We start from the raw sequence: 15,137 nt of genomic DNA, 5'->3' as shown, positions 1-15,137 counted from the left end.
TTTTCATGCAGATAGAAGATTAGCGATTTTTCTGGGATTCATTGAAAGGTCTCTTTTCCTCTTCAATTACATCAGAATCTAAAGCAGCAACAGGGTCCCCATAAAAACTTGCTCTTCGATTGTCCCAGTTCTTGTTGAGTGCTGCTGTGAAAAGTGACAGGTTTCAGCCATGGGTCAGCATTTATTTTTAAGTTTTTCTTAAAATTTATCTGATTAAGCTGGTGAAAAATGATCAGTCGGTAACATTGTGCTGTCCTGTAAAGGGTGCAGACCCGAGCCTTCCCCTTGCATTCTCGCCTTGTTTGGAAAGCCTATGATGTTACTAGAAGGTAATGGTTTCATTAAGGTACTCACCCCCATGAAGGCACCGGTGTGGTCCCGTGTGGATATTTCTAAGTCGCTGTGTCTTAAAAATGTCCGTTTTGAGTACGAATTAGCTTCCCTTTTCAGTTCTGCTTCTCAGAGCTGAACAGTGCCCATCAGTGAGAATGGGCTTCATGAAATACTGCAAATTTATGTACCAGATTTCTCTGGGACCACTAAATGAGAACGAGATGGGCAATTTAAAACAAACGTCAGTGTCACTTCTCAGATGTGTATTTATTACGAAATGGCTTGTTACTTCTGCTCCTTGACCTTTAGTCTTTATTAGTGGTGGGTGATACTTTAATAAAACCTCATCACTTGCTAGAAATAGCTGTGAACTTATCATTCTCATCCTGTGCATTAGTGGCTAGACATAAACAAGAGGGCCCATTGCAGCTGGGAGTTTTCATGTTTCATTGATTCATTTTGCTGACCTATGGATGAAACGGAGCCATCACTGAGAAGAAAAAGCATGGCTGGTAGTGTCCAGTTTTTATTAATTAAATATTTACAATAGTCCTTTTTGTTTCTGGAATACTATTAATTGGCAGCTGCAGCTGTATTGTTATTTGAAATTGATCGTCAAATTTGCATTCCAAGTTGGAATCTCTCTGGAGATTTCTCTTTAGAAAATTCTTTTGAAGTAGCTGACTCAGCTTTGGAATTTAACCCCTCTATAATGGTGAAAAGGGAGCTGTGCTGTTTTCCAACATGATGGCAGTCATTTCAAATGGTTTCTACCAAGTCTTTTTTTTTTTTTTTTAATTTTGTTGTTTGTTGGAAGTTACTAACCATGTTGTAAACCTGCCCAGTTGCTGCAAACTTTTACATTTCTCTGCTTTACTTAAAATAATTGAGCTGTCAGTCCTCTGTTAGAAGTGGTAACCATGCAAGTTCAACTGTTTAAATTTTGTAATGAATTAAGTGTCCCCCTCCCCACCTTCTGCCCTCCCCCCCCCTCCATTTTGTAATGAAAATTCCACTTACAGCTGAAAGAGCAGAGAAATATAAATGAAGCTCTTGGCTTCACCAAATTCTGTGAAATTAACACCAAGTTTTGCTTCTCTGCTCTTTTCTCCACTGTAGGTGGTTTTTTCATTGACAGCCCCTATTGCCAGCCTCTGAGCGTCGCACCATTTATTATTCACTTGGGCCCTCAAGATTTCTTCTCTGACTTCTAGAACCATCAGGTTGTCTGGCTTGAAATGGCAATTTCTGTCTTGGTCTTAAGAGCCTTGTGACCCCCTGAGGCTTTCCAGCTTTCAGATACACCACTCTGACACCTTCTTTGGAAAGCAATGACTGAGCATTTTACAGAAGAGCAATACTTTTATTCAAAGCCACGGTGTCTGTTTTAAAACTTCTCCTTTGGAAACCTAGCAATATCTGTACTTAAGCCCTCCTAGCGTAGTCTCTTGTCCGGGAGTTTACAGACCAATGGAGAACTTAGAATCAGTGTGTGAGCTGTGCTATCTTCTGACAGTTTTTTAAACTTTTTTAGCACATAACTTGGGTAGTTGCATTCCCGACTGCGTCAGTTAGCGCTATTATAATTTCTCAGAGATAGGGGTCCTCCTTGAAGCCATATTCTTTGCATGGGGGCTGGCACCCAGCCAGGGATGTGGCCTGCAGCCCCGGCTTCTTCCGGCTGCAGGAGCACCCCCTCTCTTGTGCAAGGTAATTGGTCCAATAGATTCCCAACATACCTCATGCTGACTAGATGCAGCGCATGGTGCGTGCAGCAAGGAGTCCTGAGTCGTTTGTAGTCGCACAGAAATCGTTAACCTGGGAACAAACCACTGATAGATTTTTCTGCTATTAGCCTTTCCTTCTTTTTTTAAAATTTGGGTGAATGTTTGAAAATCATGAATCAGTCAGTCACCGTTATTAATTGAAGAGCTGGGAATACCTCGTTAATGTATTTTTAAAACTGGTGTTGGACCCTCTGTGTATTTCAGGTTAATACTTTTAAGCAGTTTTCAGCACGTTTATCTCACTTTATTCTCGTTCTCCTCGGACCTTCGTAGCCATATCACTTGTATAAAATAGGCTGAGATCTAGTGACTGTAAGCTGTGGTCTCAGTAAACAAAGGTAAGCTCTTTTATTTTCTGATTAAAGAGAAAAAGTCAATGAACACAACGTGCATATATGACAATCATACAGGATGTATTTGATCTCTTAGGTCTTATGTCATCATGATTACCTTTAAAATTTTTATGATCTAAATGTAAAATAGTTATTTTCAGCATTTGTTTTAATACCCTTGTAATTACTTTTTATTCAAGAGAGACATTTCACTTTTACAAGTTAAATGTGTATATGTGTGTAGAAACTTATGATATAACATATATGTGAATTACACACACCTGTTTAAGTAAAAGAGTTTGGTGGTGGGAAGAGTCACCTAAGAAGACTTTAACGTCAGGGCACTCTTTGGGCCAAAGTGCTAGAATTTCATAAGCAGCAAGATTGGTAACAATGCTGGTAGGATCCATTTATATGTAGCTGTTACACAAGCAGAGGATCAAAGTGCCAATTTCTCAAGGAGAGAAATTTCTCTGAGAAATGCAAATCTCTGATCTGTGTTGTATGCCCAATACAACAGCAGTAAGAAGCCATAAAAAGAAAAAGCAATAGAAAATTTAAAAAAAAAAACCAAAATATTAAGGTAACTATGGAAAAATAATATGTCATTGACTGTCATTAAGCTAACTATTTGCAGAACCAACTCTGGCAAGACTCAGAATGGTAAATACCCAGTCTGCAGAGACCAAATAGACTTCAGGCAATTCATCGAGCTTTTTCCAAGGTCAGGTAGCTAGACGATTAATTTCCCACCTTCCTCAACCATCATGGAGTTCATTTACAAGACGTGAGGATTAGGCCAAATATTTTAATAAGGATTTGCTTCATTTAGTGTGTCCCATAAGTACATTTCATATGTGATAGATGTTCTGTGCTGAGGCCGTATTTCATATATATAGAGATTAAAATGAAATTTCATGTTTTATGTGTCTCTCAGTAGCGGTTTTCTTTTTATTACTAACTTTGAAGGTTGCTGGAACAACGTTTCTCCCATACAGAATCTGTATGTTCGTCAAACGTGGCTTTGGCACCCATAAAAGGTTGTATGAGGCCTGGCTGATGAGGACTACGTAGGTTTCCGTTCTCATCCAACAGCGGAGTGTCCGTTATGTGCCAGATCCTTCTCCGGGCACTAGCAAAACAGAGGCTCTGCCCAGTGAAAGCATTTTAAGTCTGAGAGTGTCCTTGTTGGTGAAATTGGGTTGACTATAAATATCCTACGTTGGGAGACAGAAGATGCATTAGCAGTGTCAAAGGATAATGACCTTGATCAGCAGTTTATTTATACATTATTTAATAATATAGGCCCTCTGACACCACTGAAATGGCCATCATTTGGAAATTCACTCATTTTAAATATTTCCCTGGCAGTTTTGAGAGCCTGAAACCAACTCTGTTTTATGTTCCTGGACCTCTCTCCAAGTAAGTGAATGCATTGAAATGAAAAACAATTATTCCAGTCCTTTTTAAGCAGTTTTTATAGTATAGCAAAGACCAAAGTGGTTGCTGTAAACACTGACCACATTTTTTTGACGACAAGTGAGGGGAGTTTTACCCTTACAATCAATCGTTCATTATAACTTGCCTGTTTATTAGATTTCTTTAATAACTGCAGTGGAGGTAAATGTTCAATAGTGAGTTAGGGACACAAACTAAGACTTGCAGATGCGCCTTCACCCTTTCCCCCAGCAGTTGGATTTCTAGTAGTCGAGGGCCCTAAAAACTAGGGACATTAAGAGCAGTTAAAGCTGAAAACAACCTGCTCTGTGAATGGTCCTCCTGTACCTCCCACTCAGCACAGGCCAGTGCGTCCTCGGTGGTGCGGAGCAGGATGTAGCGTGTCTCTGAAGTCCTCAGAGCAAGAAAGGTTCTGATGCCACGCCATGCGGTGACCATAGGTCTCTCAGTGTCTGAAGGAGGCCTGGCAGGGAGACGGGCAGTAAATGAATAACAGCTGCAGAGTCCAGAAACTGCCTGCTGCTGGGGTGAGTTTCAGTCTGATGTTTCTCTCTAGCAGTTACTTCCAGGGCACAAACTAGTACTTTTTATGTAAGAGTGAGTCTCTTCCCTTCCTCATCCCATCTTCCAGAAAGACTGTTTTAAGTCAAGAATTCAAGTTGAGTTAGTTGTAAGAATAGAGATCCTTTCCCACATTATCATTTTAGGTAGGAGCTAACAGCTTCCATTGATACTTGAAGCAGTGATCTTTGGAGATTTAAAAAAATAGCACCATAGTGCAAATTAGGTTATGTAAGCTTTACAGCACAGCTAGAAATAGGGACTAGAAACCATGTGGGAATCTGGGCCAAAGGACTTTTCTCCCTTCAGCAAATTCCCGTGGGGCTTGGGAATCGGAAGAGTTAATACACGCAAAGTGCTTTGAATAATACCTGGTGCCCAGAAGTTCTCGGTCAGTGTTGGCGGTTCCTGCCATGGTTGGCTGAAGTGACAGAAGGTATGTGAGGGAAGCGAGACTGTGCTGGCAGGTAGCTAAGAAGCAGGTGCGTGACCTACTCAGGGGAGCTGCATTGGTTCCCTGGTGGTCACAGGTTTCGGGTGCTTCCAGTCTTTGAGAGAGGACTCCTGGCATCGGGGGACTAAACAGGAAACACAGAGCAAATGCTTGGTGAGCGAGGCAGTGTGGGGAGGTCGCTGCACACCCATGCTGACTGAGAGTGCCCGTGTTTCTGCTGAGGTGGTGAAATCATTGGCCAGTCTGCTGCCAGGGATTCATAAATCCTTGCTTTGGGATTTAAGTGTGCTTAGAACTTCAAAAGGGCTGAGCTTAGAATATCAACCTGCTGATTCCCAGTTTCCTACCAGTACATTAATAAGAAAAAAGAGGTGCGTGATTTCAGCGAGGCCTGGAGCTCACTGGTGTTGGGCCGATAGTTCTTGTAAACCACAGACCGAGGAGCCTGGGTTGCACGCTTAGAAGGCCGCTGACCCCGCCGCTCCCCTTCATAGCATTCCCGCAGCTTCTCTCTCCCAGTTTGCTTCACCACTTTGGAAATAATCTGCACTCCTCGCTACACGAGGCCTCCCGTTTGCTCTTCTCTCAGAAAACACATCTGCCTCTCCATCCCGCTCTCTTCAGCAGAAGGAAAGATGGGTAGATGGTGAGACGGGTGCTGTTGGTTGAATAGCATAGTCCTGTCCCTTTCTGCACAGGCTTCAGGCACCTCTGCGGAAGGACGGGCGGGTGCATCCCTGTCCGCCGGCACGACGAATGCTAGGTGGGGATTACAGATTGAGTTCTGGGATGCTCCAAGTTTATAAAAACTGTGTCGGTAGGGACTGAGTATTACCTTTAAAGGCAAATAAAGTAGATTTGCGTTATAGTCAAGACGTGCCGCCGCCGCCGTCGTCGTCGTCGTCGTCGTCGTCGTCTTCTTCTTCTTCTTCTTCTTCTTCTTCTTCTTCTTCTTCTTCTTCTTTTTTTAATGGTACCAGCGTTGGGAAGTGAGAGAGGAGGGGACATGACAGCAACAGCTTCAGGGGAGGCTCCAACGGCCTCTCTCTCGCTGTCCCCCCAAAGCAAGAGGCTTTTCTTAAATCCAAGAGGTTCCCCCATTCCTCAGCTGTGGCCGTTTGGTGGAGTCATTTCCTCATTGAGCCAAGGTTGAGGGAAGGCCTTTCTTTTCTTCCTTTCTTTCTTTTTTTTTCCCCCTTGACCAATCAGTTTTAACGTCTTCACCCCTTGGTCCTTCTAAGCAGGGTCTTGGTGATTCGTGGCAGAATTTTGCCATTTGGCATTTCTGCCAAGTGCGGCTGCCCCTCTGCGCTCTGCCCAAGCAGTGGACGGGAGACTGACCAGCATGTCCTGGCTGGAGATGTGTGGTCCTCACCTCTTCTGCTGCTTCTGGCCCTAGGAGGGCACGGGATTAGCCCGGCAGGCCTGCGGACGTTCTCTCAGCGCTGCCTGCGGCCCAGTCTCTCAGCCTGCCTCGAGTCTCTGTACGGCTGGGACGGATGGTCTCTGCTTGCACATGTCAGCTGAATGTTTCCGGTAATGGAGTTAACAGGAGCCTTCTGTTTAGGTCATTTTGGGCTGTGGGCAGCAGTAGATTGGAGAAGGAGCAGAAGAGAGAGAAGGAAGAAATGCTGAAATTACTCTCTTGCATGTGCCGGGCACTTGGACCTTGTTCTCAAACAACCTTCTTGGAGGTGGTATTCTCATTCTCAGATTAAAAAAAAAAAATAGGCTCAGGGTTCAGGGCTGGAGTTAGGAACAAAACCCCAGTCCGTCCGATGCCAAAGCCTCTTTCACCACACCGTGTGCGCTGTGGGTGCCGTCTGGACAAAGGGGAGGAACGTGCCGGGTGGCGGGAAGGAGGTGTGCAGGCCGTGGGCCAGGCCCAGCGGGGGCCTCACACCTCACATGGGGGTCACAGGGTCCTGAGATCACAGGCGCCTCCTGTGCTGGAAGCCAGGCTCTCTGACTTGAGGCTGTTCTGGACCAGATATCCTGGCCTTTTAAAAATAGGGCTGTTTTTTGTGAGACCAATTGGGAAAGATTATATAACTGGAAAGATAGGCTGGAAGACTTAGGTGTGGTTGTATAAACAAAGCCCTTGTATTTCAAGCTTGTTTTTTTTTTTTTTGTTTTTTTTTTTTTCTGTTTGAATATCAGTGACAACTCGAGGTATAGGTTTTCATTTAGCTAATGCTTCCTGCGTATATGTTCTGTCTGGCCTGAGATTGGTGATGGGGATGTCTTAGAAGATTTGAGCCAAGACACTCAAGGCTGGCAAGGTTCTGACTCACAGGGTAAAAGGAAGAGGGGCCTGGAGGGCCGGCAACCCAGGTTTGGGGTAGAAGTGTCGGGAGCCGTCCTGTGCTGAACAGAGCTTGGGGAGTGCCGGATTGCAGTGGCCTGTTCCGATTGTCAGGACTTTCCCCAGACTAGGCTTCAGGGAAGGTGGCCAGCCTGAAGGTCGCAGGCGGCCCTCTAGGTTGTGCTGTGCTTGGTGAGCCCTGCTGGGATGGCTTTGAGGTCTCTGAATTGCTGCACTTGAGCCGTTCTTCCGAACTCGGCTGAGTCTCCCGCTGCTGCAGACCATGTCGCCAGCTCCTTTGCTAACAATTGCCACCTGGGTCTCTGCTTAGGGATAGGTGGGGGTGGGGATGGAGGCAGAATCCTCTCCAGGGAAAGACAGTCCTCCCTCACCCCAAGTCATTGTCCCTGGCATTTGGCCATTTCTCTGCGCCACCTGCCGTGATGCTAGAGGGGAGCAGGAGGAAGGAATGGTTTTAAACCCAGGTTGCACGAGTTCCAGAGCAGTGACTTGTGTGAGGAGAGTGAGTGCCTGGCCCAGCACTCGCTTAGCAGCTGTTCTTTCCCAGTGGCCGATCTGTTTCCCACCCTGCCCCTACAGTGTGGAGAATCGCCGGGCACGGACTGTTTTTCTTCCTGAGCAGGCAAGGCTGTTGAAGCCCAGAGAGCTCTCCAGATCACCCAGCTTGTTTGTGGCAAAACGCTGCGGCTCCTAATGAGTTTTTAACCACACAGAAGAAATGACATGTCTTCCACTGTTTTTGGAGTTAACAGAAGCCCTTTCTTGGGGACGAGAGTTGAATTAGACAACAACTGTGGGATCTAGAAATGATCTCCTTTTATAGATGAGGAAATGAAGGCTTAGCCAAAATGACTTGCCCCAAATTATACAGCAGTAAGCGGCTGAGCCCACCCATTCTGCCAGCACTGTGCTCGGTACTGGTGGTTTGTCTTACTGGTCTAGACTGCTTGCCTGCCCAGTTTCCCTTCCTCTCTCTGAGGCATTCTGCTTACCTCTCTTCCACACTTCTGGGACATACCCTGTGTGGTTTGAAGCAAAACAAGCAAAAACCAATGCTCCACCTCTCGCCCTGCCCCCTGCCATGTGGAGAAAAAAAAAAAAAAAGAATCCAGACTTTGGGCTTATTCTTTCTCTGGTTCCTTTGGAGGAACTGTTAGCTTGCCCCTGGGCTTAGGGGACTGGTTAACCTTGGGCCTGGCAGCCTATTCTGTTATTGTTGTTGTGCCTGTTTCCATACCGTTTTTTGGTACCATAACTGAACTCTGTAATCAAGTGTAGACCAGTGATTGCTGCTGGAGAGACCCCCCAGGGGTTTGGTAGGCAGGGAGGGATAAGCTGTTGGAAGTGTGCTTTTCGTATTCTTCTGCGTCCATGTTTTGGTTGTTGGCTGTCATCTGTCCCTGCCTAGGCCTTCATTATCTGCTCCACCCAAAGGAGTCATCCTCACAGTAACACGTTGCCCACAGTGCTCGGATGCTGTGGGATCTCACTGGACCCTTCCATCATGGAGATGTTCTCAGAAGTTGCTCCACTTTCTAACATCTTTCATGTCCTCGGAGGCTATGTTAAGGGAAATGTCGTGGACATCATCTAGGAGGTGAGAAACCTCTGGAAGGTGGCACCTGGGAAACTTGGGAAGGCCGAGGGCCCCTCCAAATGAGATTCACTGAGGCTGCTGGGGAGATCTGGGGAGATCACGGACCTTTCCATCAGCTATTTTAAAGGGTTATTTTGACTTGTACGTGACTCTAGAAGGAAGGTTAAAGACGGTTGTAGGAAAGCAGTTGGGCAGTTTGGGCAGTGTGTGCCTCCTGAGATGGTGGGGCTGTCCTGGGAGATTAGGTGTGATGAGAAGCGAGGCCGGTGGTGACCAGGAATGTTTAAGCAAGCCAGCTATTTGCACAGCGCAGAGGGATTTCTTCCACGGGATGTCAGGTTCGGATGGCACGCCGATGTGATCGGTGACACTGCCAAGGCCACTGCTCCCCTCTTTGGCACGTGGATTCGTTGAGAAACATCCACTGTCAACTACTGCTTGTTTCCCAGGCTCTCCCAGCTGGAGAAAATGTCAAGGTCTTCTGTTTAGACAGCGGAGTAGAAGGTGAAACCACTGACCGAGGTGGAGTGCACAGGAAGGGGGGGCTCAGGGGCCTGACCAGGTCAGAGCCGTCTCCTGTGGTTGGGGAAGACTCTGGCAGGCCTCCTGCTCCGTGAGGAGGCCTAGGACCTGAGCAGCTTTGACGGGAGTGGCAGAGGCTTCCCGCGGAGACTGGCATCTGCACTGGATGGAGGTCTGCCAGGGGGGTCATGAAGGAGAGCTTTCCAGAAGGGGGCACAGCGTGCACAGAAAGGGCATAGCCTTCTGGAGCAGCACGAAGGTACTTGCTGATGGCAGCTGGTACCTGGGGCCAAGATGGGGAAGGTGTGGGGAGGGAAGAAGGTGCTGGCAGGGCAGGAGTGGGCGATGGGAAAAGGGGGGCAGTGTGGCAAGGGCCATCTCTTTTGGGCTGGGAAATGGGGGTTTGGTGGGCCCAATTTCTCATCAGTGGGTGGCTGTGAGCCCTCTTCTTGTGCTCTCCGGGTTAGTGGCTCTTTGGCGGTGGATAGAGAGGTGTGCAGGCTGGCCAGTCAGCATCTTACCCTTGCCCCGAGTTTCTGCACGTGTCTGCTCTCCTGGTCTCACCAAAGGGAGTGACAGGTACTGAGTGTTCACTCATATAGAGGCCCTCTGCTTTTTAAAAAAGTAATGTTTTGGTTTCTTTACCCGGGGAGGGTCTGGAGCTCCTTGGATTCAGCACCTACAGAACATGGTTTTTACTTAGTGGGAAGTTGCAGATTTGCCACACAGAGCACTTTAAAGAGAGGGGGAAAAAAACCATGTAAGATTTTGGCGTCTAGCTCAGTCCTACCACCTCTGGCTCATCCTGGCCAGGTGGCATAGAGCACTGAAAGGAGTCAGGGTGGGTTTCTGCACCTCTCTTATTTATATAGATCTCTTGGGGACTAAGGCTAAAGAGGCAGCTGTGGTTTTGAACCTTCAGGTCAGAGCTATGCAAGGTTACAGGTGCACGGAGACCGTGATCCTGTCTGCCTTTGGGGTGGCCAAGACCTGAGGGTCAAGTGTCTGCAACTTGTCTTCTTACTCTGTTGGGCCACAGAAGTTATCACTTGTGTGTCACAATGTGGAAATATATGGGAGCACTCCCTTAGACCTGGTGTCAGCAAACTTTCTGGAAAGGGCCAAACGGTAAATCTTCCAGACATGGCTATTCAGCTTGGTTGTGGTCACGCAAGAGCAGCCAGAGATGGTGCATAAACCCAGGTGTGGCTGTGGTCCGATAAAATTGACTGTAAAAGAAACAAAAGAGTGGGCCTTATTTTGCCTACCCCTGCCTTAGGCTGTAGAGACTGACCCTTTGGCTTAATTATGACTGGAAACTTCCTTCCATCTGCCGCCTGGCCCATCTACCTGAAACAGAAGGCTTCCTGAGCATCTGTTCTGTATGAGCACTGAGGAGGAAGGGGCAGTCCTGGCCCGTAAGGACCACAGGTTTTGGGGGGGTGGGGCACTGACGGGTGAGAGCAACATGTAGAACAGAACAGGGCTCAAGGAAGTCCAAGGTGACAGGGCCCCAATGACAGAAGGGCTAAGGGCAAATCAGGGGAGCCCTAGGAAGCTGCTCTGGAGAGGACACCAAGAACCGTGTAGTCACACAGGCACGTTGGGCCCAGCCTGGGCAGGGCCCTGAATGCCAGGCTAAGGAGCGTGGGCCTCATTCTCTGGGCCCCGGGGAGCCAGTGAGAGATTGTGTTTAGAACAGTAAAGTGATCACAGGTGCATTTTAGAAACGGCACTCTGGTCATAGACCAGAGTTGTGGTTGCAGATGGTATCTCGGTTTTGTCCGGACGTTTTAGGCAAGAGTTGGGTTGGTGTTGCTATGAGTAGAAAGGAGAGGTCCGGAGAATTGGTTGTTCTCTACCGTTCTGACTTGGCGGAGTTTGATAAGTCCTCTGTCTCCAGGCCTTTCTGTCTCGCTACCCTTTTAAATAAGGGCAAGACAAAACCAGGATTAGATTCTGGCTTGGGGCCTTGATGTGTGAGAGTAAAAGTGAGTTCCCCTTGCTCCAGAATGGAGTTCATGGCAGGAGAGCTTCACGGAGCAGACTCCCTTCCCGTTGGCATGCAGCCAACACACGAAACAGGCCTTGCGAGAAGTGCAGAGGATGGTCAGGACTCTCGAGAAGCCTACAGGCCACTGAGGCAAGATGCCTGTATGTGACAGGCCGAAGCCAACACTGCTCGGGTGTATCACAGACTGCCTGCGGCCAGGCCTTCTGTGGCGGGTGCATGGGGAGACGGAGGTGAGTCACTCATGGTGCCTGCCCCAAGGTGCTCAATGTAGTTGGGGCGACAAAAACCAACTATAAATGTATATAGTGCTATTTCCCTGAAATCCACAACCCCCGCCCCGAGATTTCTAGGCAGGTGGAAGGATGCTTTTTACTGAGCCAAGGTGAGGTGTGAGGGTCGGGAGCTGCCATGGGAGGGCCCCTGGGGACTGGAGAAAGGCCACCTAATCTGAGTGCGTGTGCACCTGCTGTCTCAGCGAATCCCCCACAGGCCCCCTGGGAGGGGTGAGGCTGCCTGGCGCCTGCGGCTAGGAGGTGTGGCGTCCGCACTGGCCTTACTGAGAGGTGGTTTCTTCGTGGTCCGCTGGCACCCCGGTCAGGAGTGAGGGGTCTGGTGGCTGCCCTGGCTCCCTGGGGAGCTGTGTGCCATCCTTGCTGGGAACCAGGTGAGGGTTATGGAAGGAAGTTTTGGTGAGGCTATGCCTCCAAGGGCATGTTGGATGCCCGCCTTGCTTGTCAGGCTCTCTCTGGTGGAGGGTGGGCCTCTCGGACTTTGCTGCCTGGTCTTGTCTTTTTGGGGGTGTGGAGGGGGGGCTCTTGTGCTCTTAACGGTAGGTGTGGGACTTGGCCGAGGGAGGAGCACTCCTTGTGTTTTCCATAGGCGTTTCTCCGCTCCTCGAAGGGGAAGGACAAAGGTGGGCCTGGCTGTATGCGAGGTGTGGCCGTTAGAGGCAGCTTGGTCCTGGCCCCAGCCCTTGCCCTCTCCTCGTCCCCGAGCGTAGGCTTGATGCCGTTTTCTTAGCGAAATAAATGGTCAGAAGGTTACTTTTTTTCTTTGACTCTAACCTAAATATTTCTGTTGTTCTGGAAAGTCACATTTTTTTTTTTGTTGTTGTTCATGGAAACTAAGGGTAGGGACAGGAGTGTTAGCGCAGAAGACTCTTTAAGGAGTCCCTTCTCCACTGGTAATTTATTAAGTTGCATTTAAGTGTCCAGCCTCTTTCTCCCCTTTTCTGGGCTGAGCACCGCTCCCCACCTCGGGCTTAGGAGTTGGTCTGCTGTGTCAGGGGCAAGACGTATTGCTCCAGATGGGCTTGTTTCCTGGATGTGTGTCACTGTGACGCAACCTTGAGTAACCTCATCTGTGGCACTGACCCCTGAGGTAGTGACGATGCCCACAGGAGCTTTGGAATTCCGTGCCAGGCCAGCCCCGATTCCCCACTTACTTCTCTCTCCTTTTGTGTCAGAAGCGCTGCCATTAGACGCATCCCTTTCCCTGACCAGGACGGCATCTCACGCTCAGACCAGCCCTGGGCCATCAGGTAGGGTTCGCACTGCACCCCTACTTCACAGAGGGAACACTGAGAGCTACCTGTTCCCTTGCTCACTTAATGCAGTGGTTTTTCAGCACCTGGCCGGGCTATGGCTACGTGGGAGGTGGCTTAGCTGCCATTTTTTGCTACCTTTCTTGGAGAGGAAGGCTTGTTTCTAGAAACTCAGCTGGGGAGCCAAACCGTAGGCAACCTCAAGGCCCCGACTAGGGCCTTAGTTTTGACACCTCCTAGGAATCCCAGGCAGCTGTCGCCCGTGCAGTCTCCCAACTCCACATGTACTTCCTCTCCTGGGGCTTGAGGAAACAAAATGAATGCTTGCTTGACGGGGGAGTGCTCTGCCTTTGTTCCTCTTGACTTCTAGTGAGGCACAAGCCCCTTCATTTGGTAAATCTTACGTACACTAGCCCTCAGCAGCGCTTACCCCAAAGTGTTTTGTACTCAGGCCTTTCACCAGGGACCCATCCGCTGGCCTCTTGTGCTGAACATCTTGTCCAAGTGGCTTGTGGCTTTAGGAGAGGACAGTCTCCTGAGAGAACCCTAATTATTAGGGTGAGGACACTTCTGGGGGCAGTGAAGCTGATGGGCCTGGCTCGGCCTGTTAGCTCCACAGCCCGCCCACCCTGGTCTCAGTGCCATGTGGCATTACCAGAGAGTGGCCTGTAGGACTTGTCACCCACTCCATGCAGAACTCCTGGTCTGGGGACGAGGCAGCTAGCTCAGAACTAAGGCCCAGATCTATTTGAGAGGGGGGCTTCTCTCATAAAGGAGCAAGGTGGCCCTGCTCGGCCTCAGCCCCTGGGGTGGGGAGTCCAGGAGGCATGGAGAAGGCCGAGTGTAGTTGTGGGTAGAAAACCTTTCCCTACTGCACGGTTACACACATGACATTGGACTCCTGGCTATGGCTTACTCTCACTCTGGTCTGGTGATGGCCAAGGTAGTTTTTTAGGTATCAACTGAAAATATCTATCTATCTGTATATCTATTTACTGTGTTTTGTTTTTTTCTGAATACGCAAGTGTAAATAGTATCATTTGCAGTGCAAAGTCCTTGGCAATAACTTTACGTTGTGTATCATGTTGAAAAAATTGGCAAATGCGACCACCATGGATTGTCCTTCCCGTCTGGGGCAATGATTACATGTAGGACTCTGAACTTTAAACCTTCGGCGTGGTTGAAGCAGCAGCCTGCATGTGTGGACTGTCACCAGTGCCTCGTCCAGGATGCCTGGCCTTCATCCAAAGGGACTCTCTGCCGCCCCAGCGCCCACACTGTGGCTCCTTCGCACTGACTATGTCGGACTCTGCCGTAGACTGGTCCTCTTGTCTGGCTGCTGCAGTCTGTCTGTAATGCCCTGACATGTTGCATTCTCCCCATTTGGATGAATAAAAATAAAAGCTTCTGTCTTCAACAGCAGTGGACCCACTTTGGTTAAATGAAAGCTGTGACTTTGATGAAGTGGCCGAGTGCAGGACCACTTTCTGGCCCTCATGACTCTCCAGGTCAGAACACGTGGCAGGATCTTCCCTTCATGGAGAGGGATGAGGAGCCAAGGCCTCGGTCCTGTTCCTTACGACTCTCTGCTTCTCTGCTAATGGTGCAAAATGTTTACTGAACTGAAACTTTAACTTGGGACCCTGGCGTAGTAAGTGGTGACTTACGGGTGCGGAGTGAGGGCTCAATTCTACACCTTAGAATTTACCAGGTACTTTTCACACATCTTAGTCTTACTATATTCATACCTATTCCCCAGGGCTGGCATTACCCACACATGACAGATCAGAACACTGAGGCTCACAGATAAAAGTAGAACTTCTAAATGGCAGCAACAGTTTGTATCCAGAGCTGATGCTCCACCCCTCCCCCGCCCTTGTGAGGGTCCCACAGTGGAGCTGCCCCAGAACATCCTGAGGAAGCAGAGCCAGGCCCAGGCCTGCTGATGCCTCTTCCAGGTAAGTGCAACCACTGTGGGTAGACGAAGGCACTGGGTGTTCCCGCTTCACTTTGTAAGTCAGGGCCCACCCCCTCTCTGCGCACCCTTGCACCGGATTCATGAGCATGCTTAGAACTGGCCACAGAAGAGCTGGCTGGCCTGGGCCCACTGCTGCTCCCCTGCCCCACGGTCATGGCGAACAGCCTGTGGAGTTGAAATGGGGGAGTGAAGGGCGGGAGCCTTGCTGGTCTTGCTCGCGGGCCCCAGAAGA

General features: G+C 48.9%; 2 protein-coding genes across 5 annotated transcripts in view; one reads left to right on the top strand and one right to left on the bottom strand.

Annotated features, from left to right (window-relative positions):
* STRBP (spermatid perinuclear RNA binding protein) overlaps positions 1–14,349 on the top strand; it is a 94,311-nt gene extending 79,962 nt beyond the window's left edge. The window contains exons 18-20 of one of the 4 annotated variants that reach the window (XR_015243044.1): positions 1,453–2,458; positions 3,824–3,874; positions 13,953–14,349. Coding sequence is in view for 2 of the 4 variants with exons in the window: in XM_086683974.1 (XP_086540100.1) it covers positions 1,453–1,547 (95 nt within the window). In the remaining 2 variants the exon portion in view is untranslated. Of the gene's footprint in view, positions 1–1,452; positions 3,875–13,952 lie in introns of those variants that run through there. The other 3 variants (XR_015243043.1, XM_086683974.1, XM_086683973.1) reach the window with 3 other exon arrangements.
* On the bottom strand, positions 2,444–5,800 carry LOC147575049 (uncharacterized). Its single transcript, XM_086683982.1, has 2 exons — positions 4,843–5,800; positions 2,444–4,373 (listed from the first exon to the last, which is right to left on the bottom strand). The coding sequence occupies exons 1-2, from the start codon at positions 5,040–5,042 to the stop codon at positions 4,169–4,171; spliced, it is 405 nt and encodes a 134-aa protein (XP_086540108.1). The 5' UTR covers positions 5,043–5,800; the 3' UTR covers positions 2,444–4,168.
* Positions 14,350–15,137: the final 788 nt, after the last annotated feature.

Source organism: Puma concolor, chromosome D4 (assembly GCF_028749965.1).
Source record: "Puma concolor isolate L17-30 chromosome D4, mPumCon1.1.hap2, whole genome shotgun sequence".
NCBI lineage: Eukaryota > Metazoa > Chordata > Mammalia > Carnivora > Felidae > Puma > Puma concolor.
This window is presented reverse-complemented; position numbering and strand designations above follow the sequence as displayed.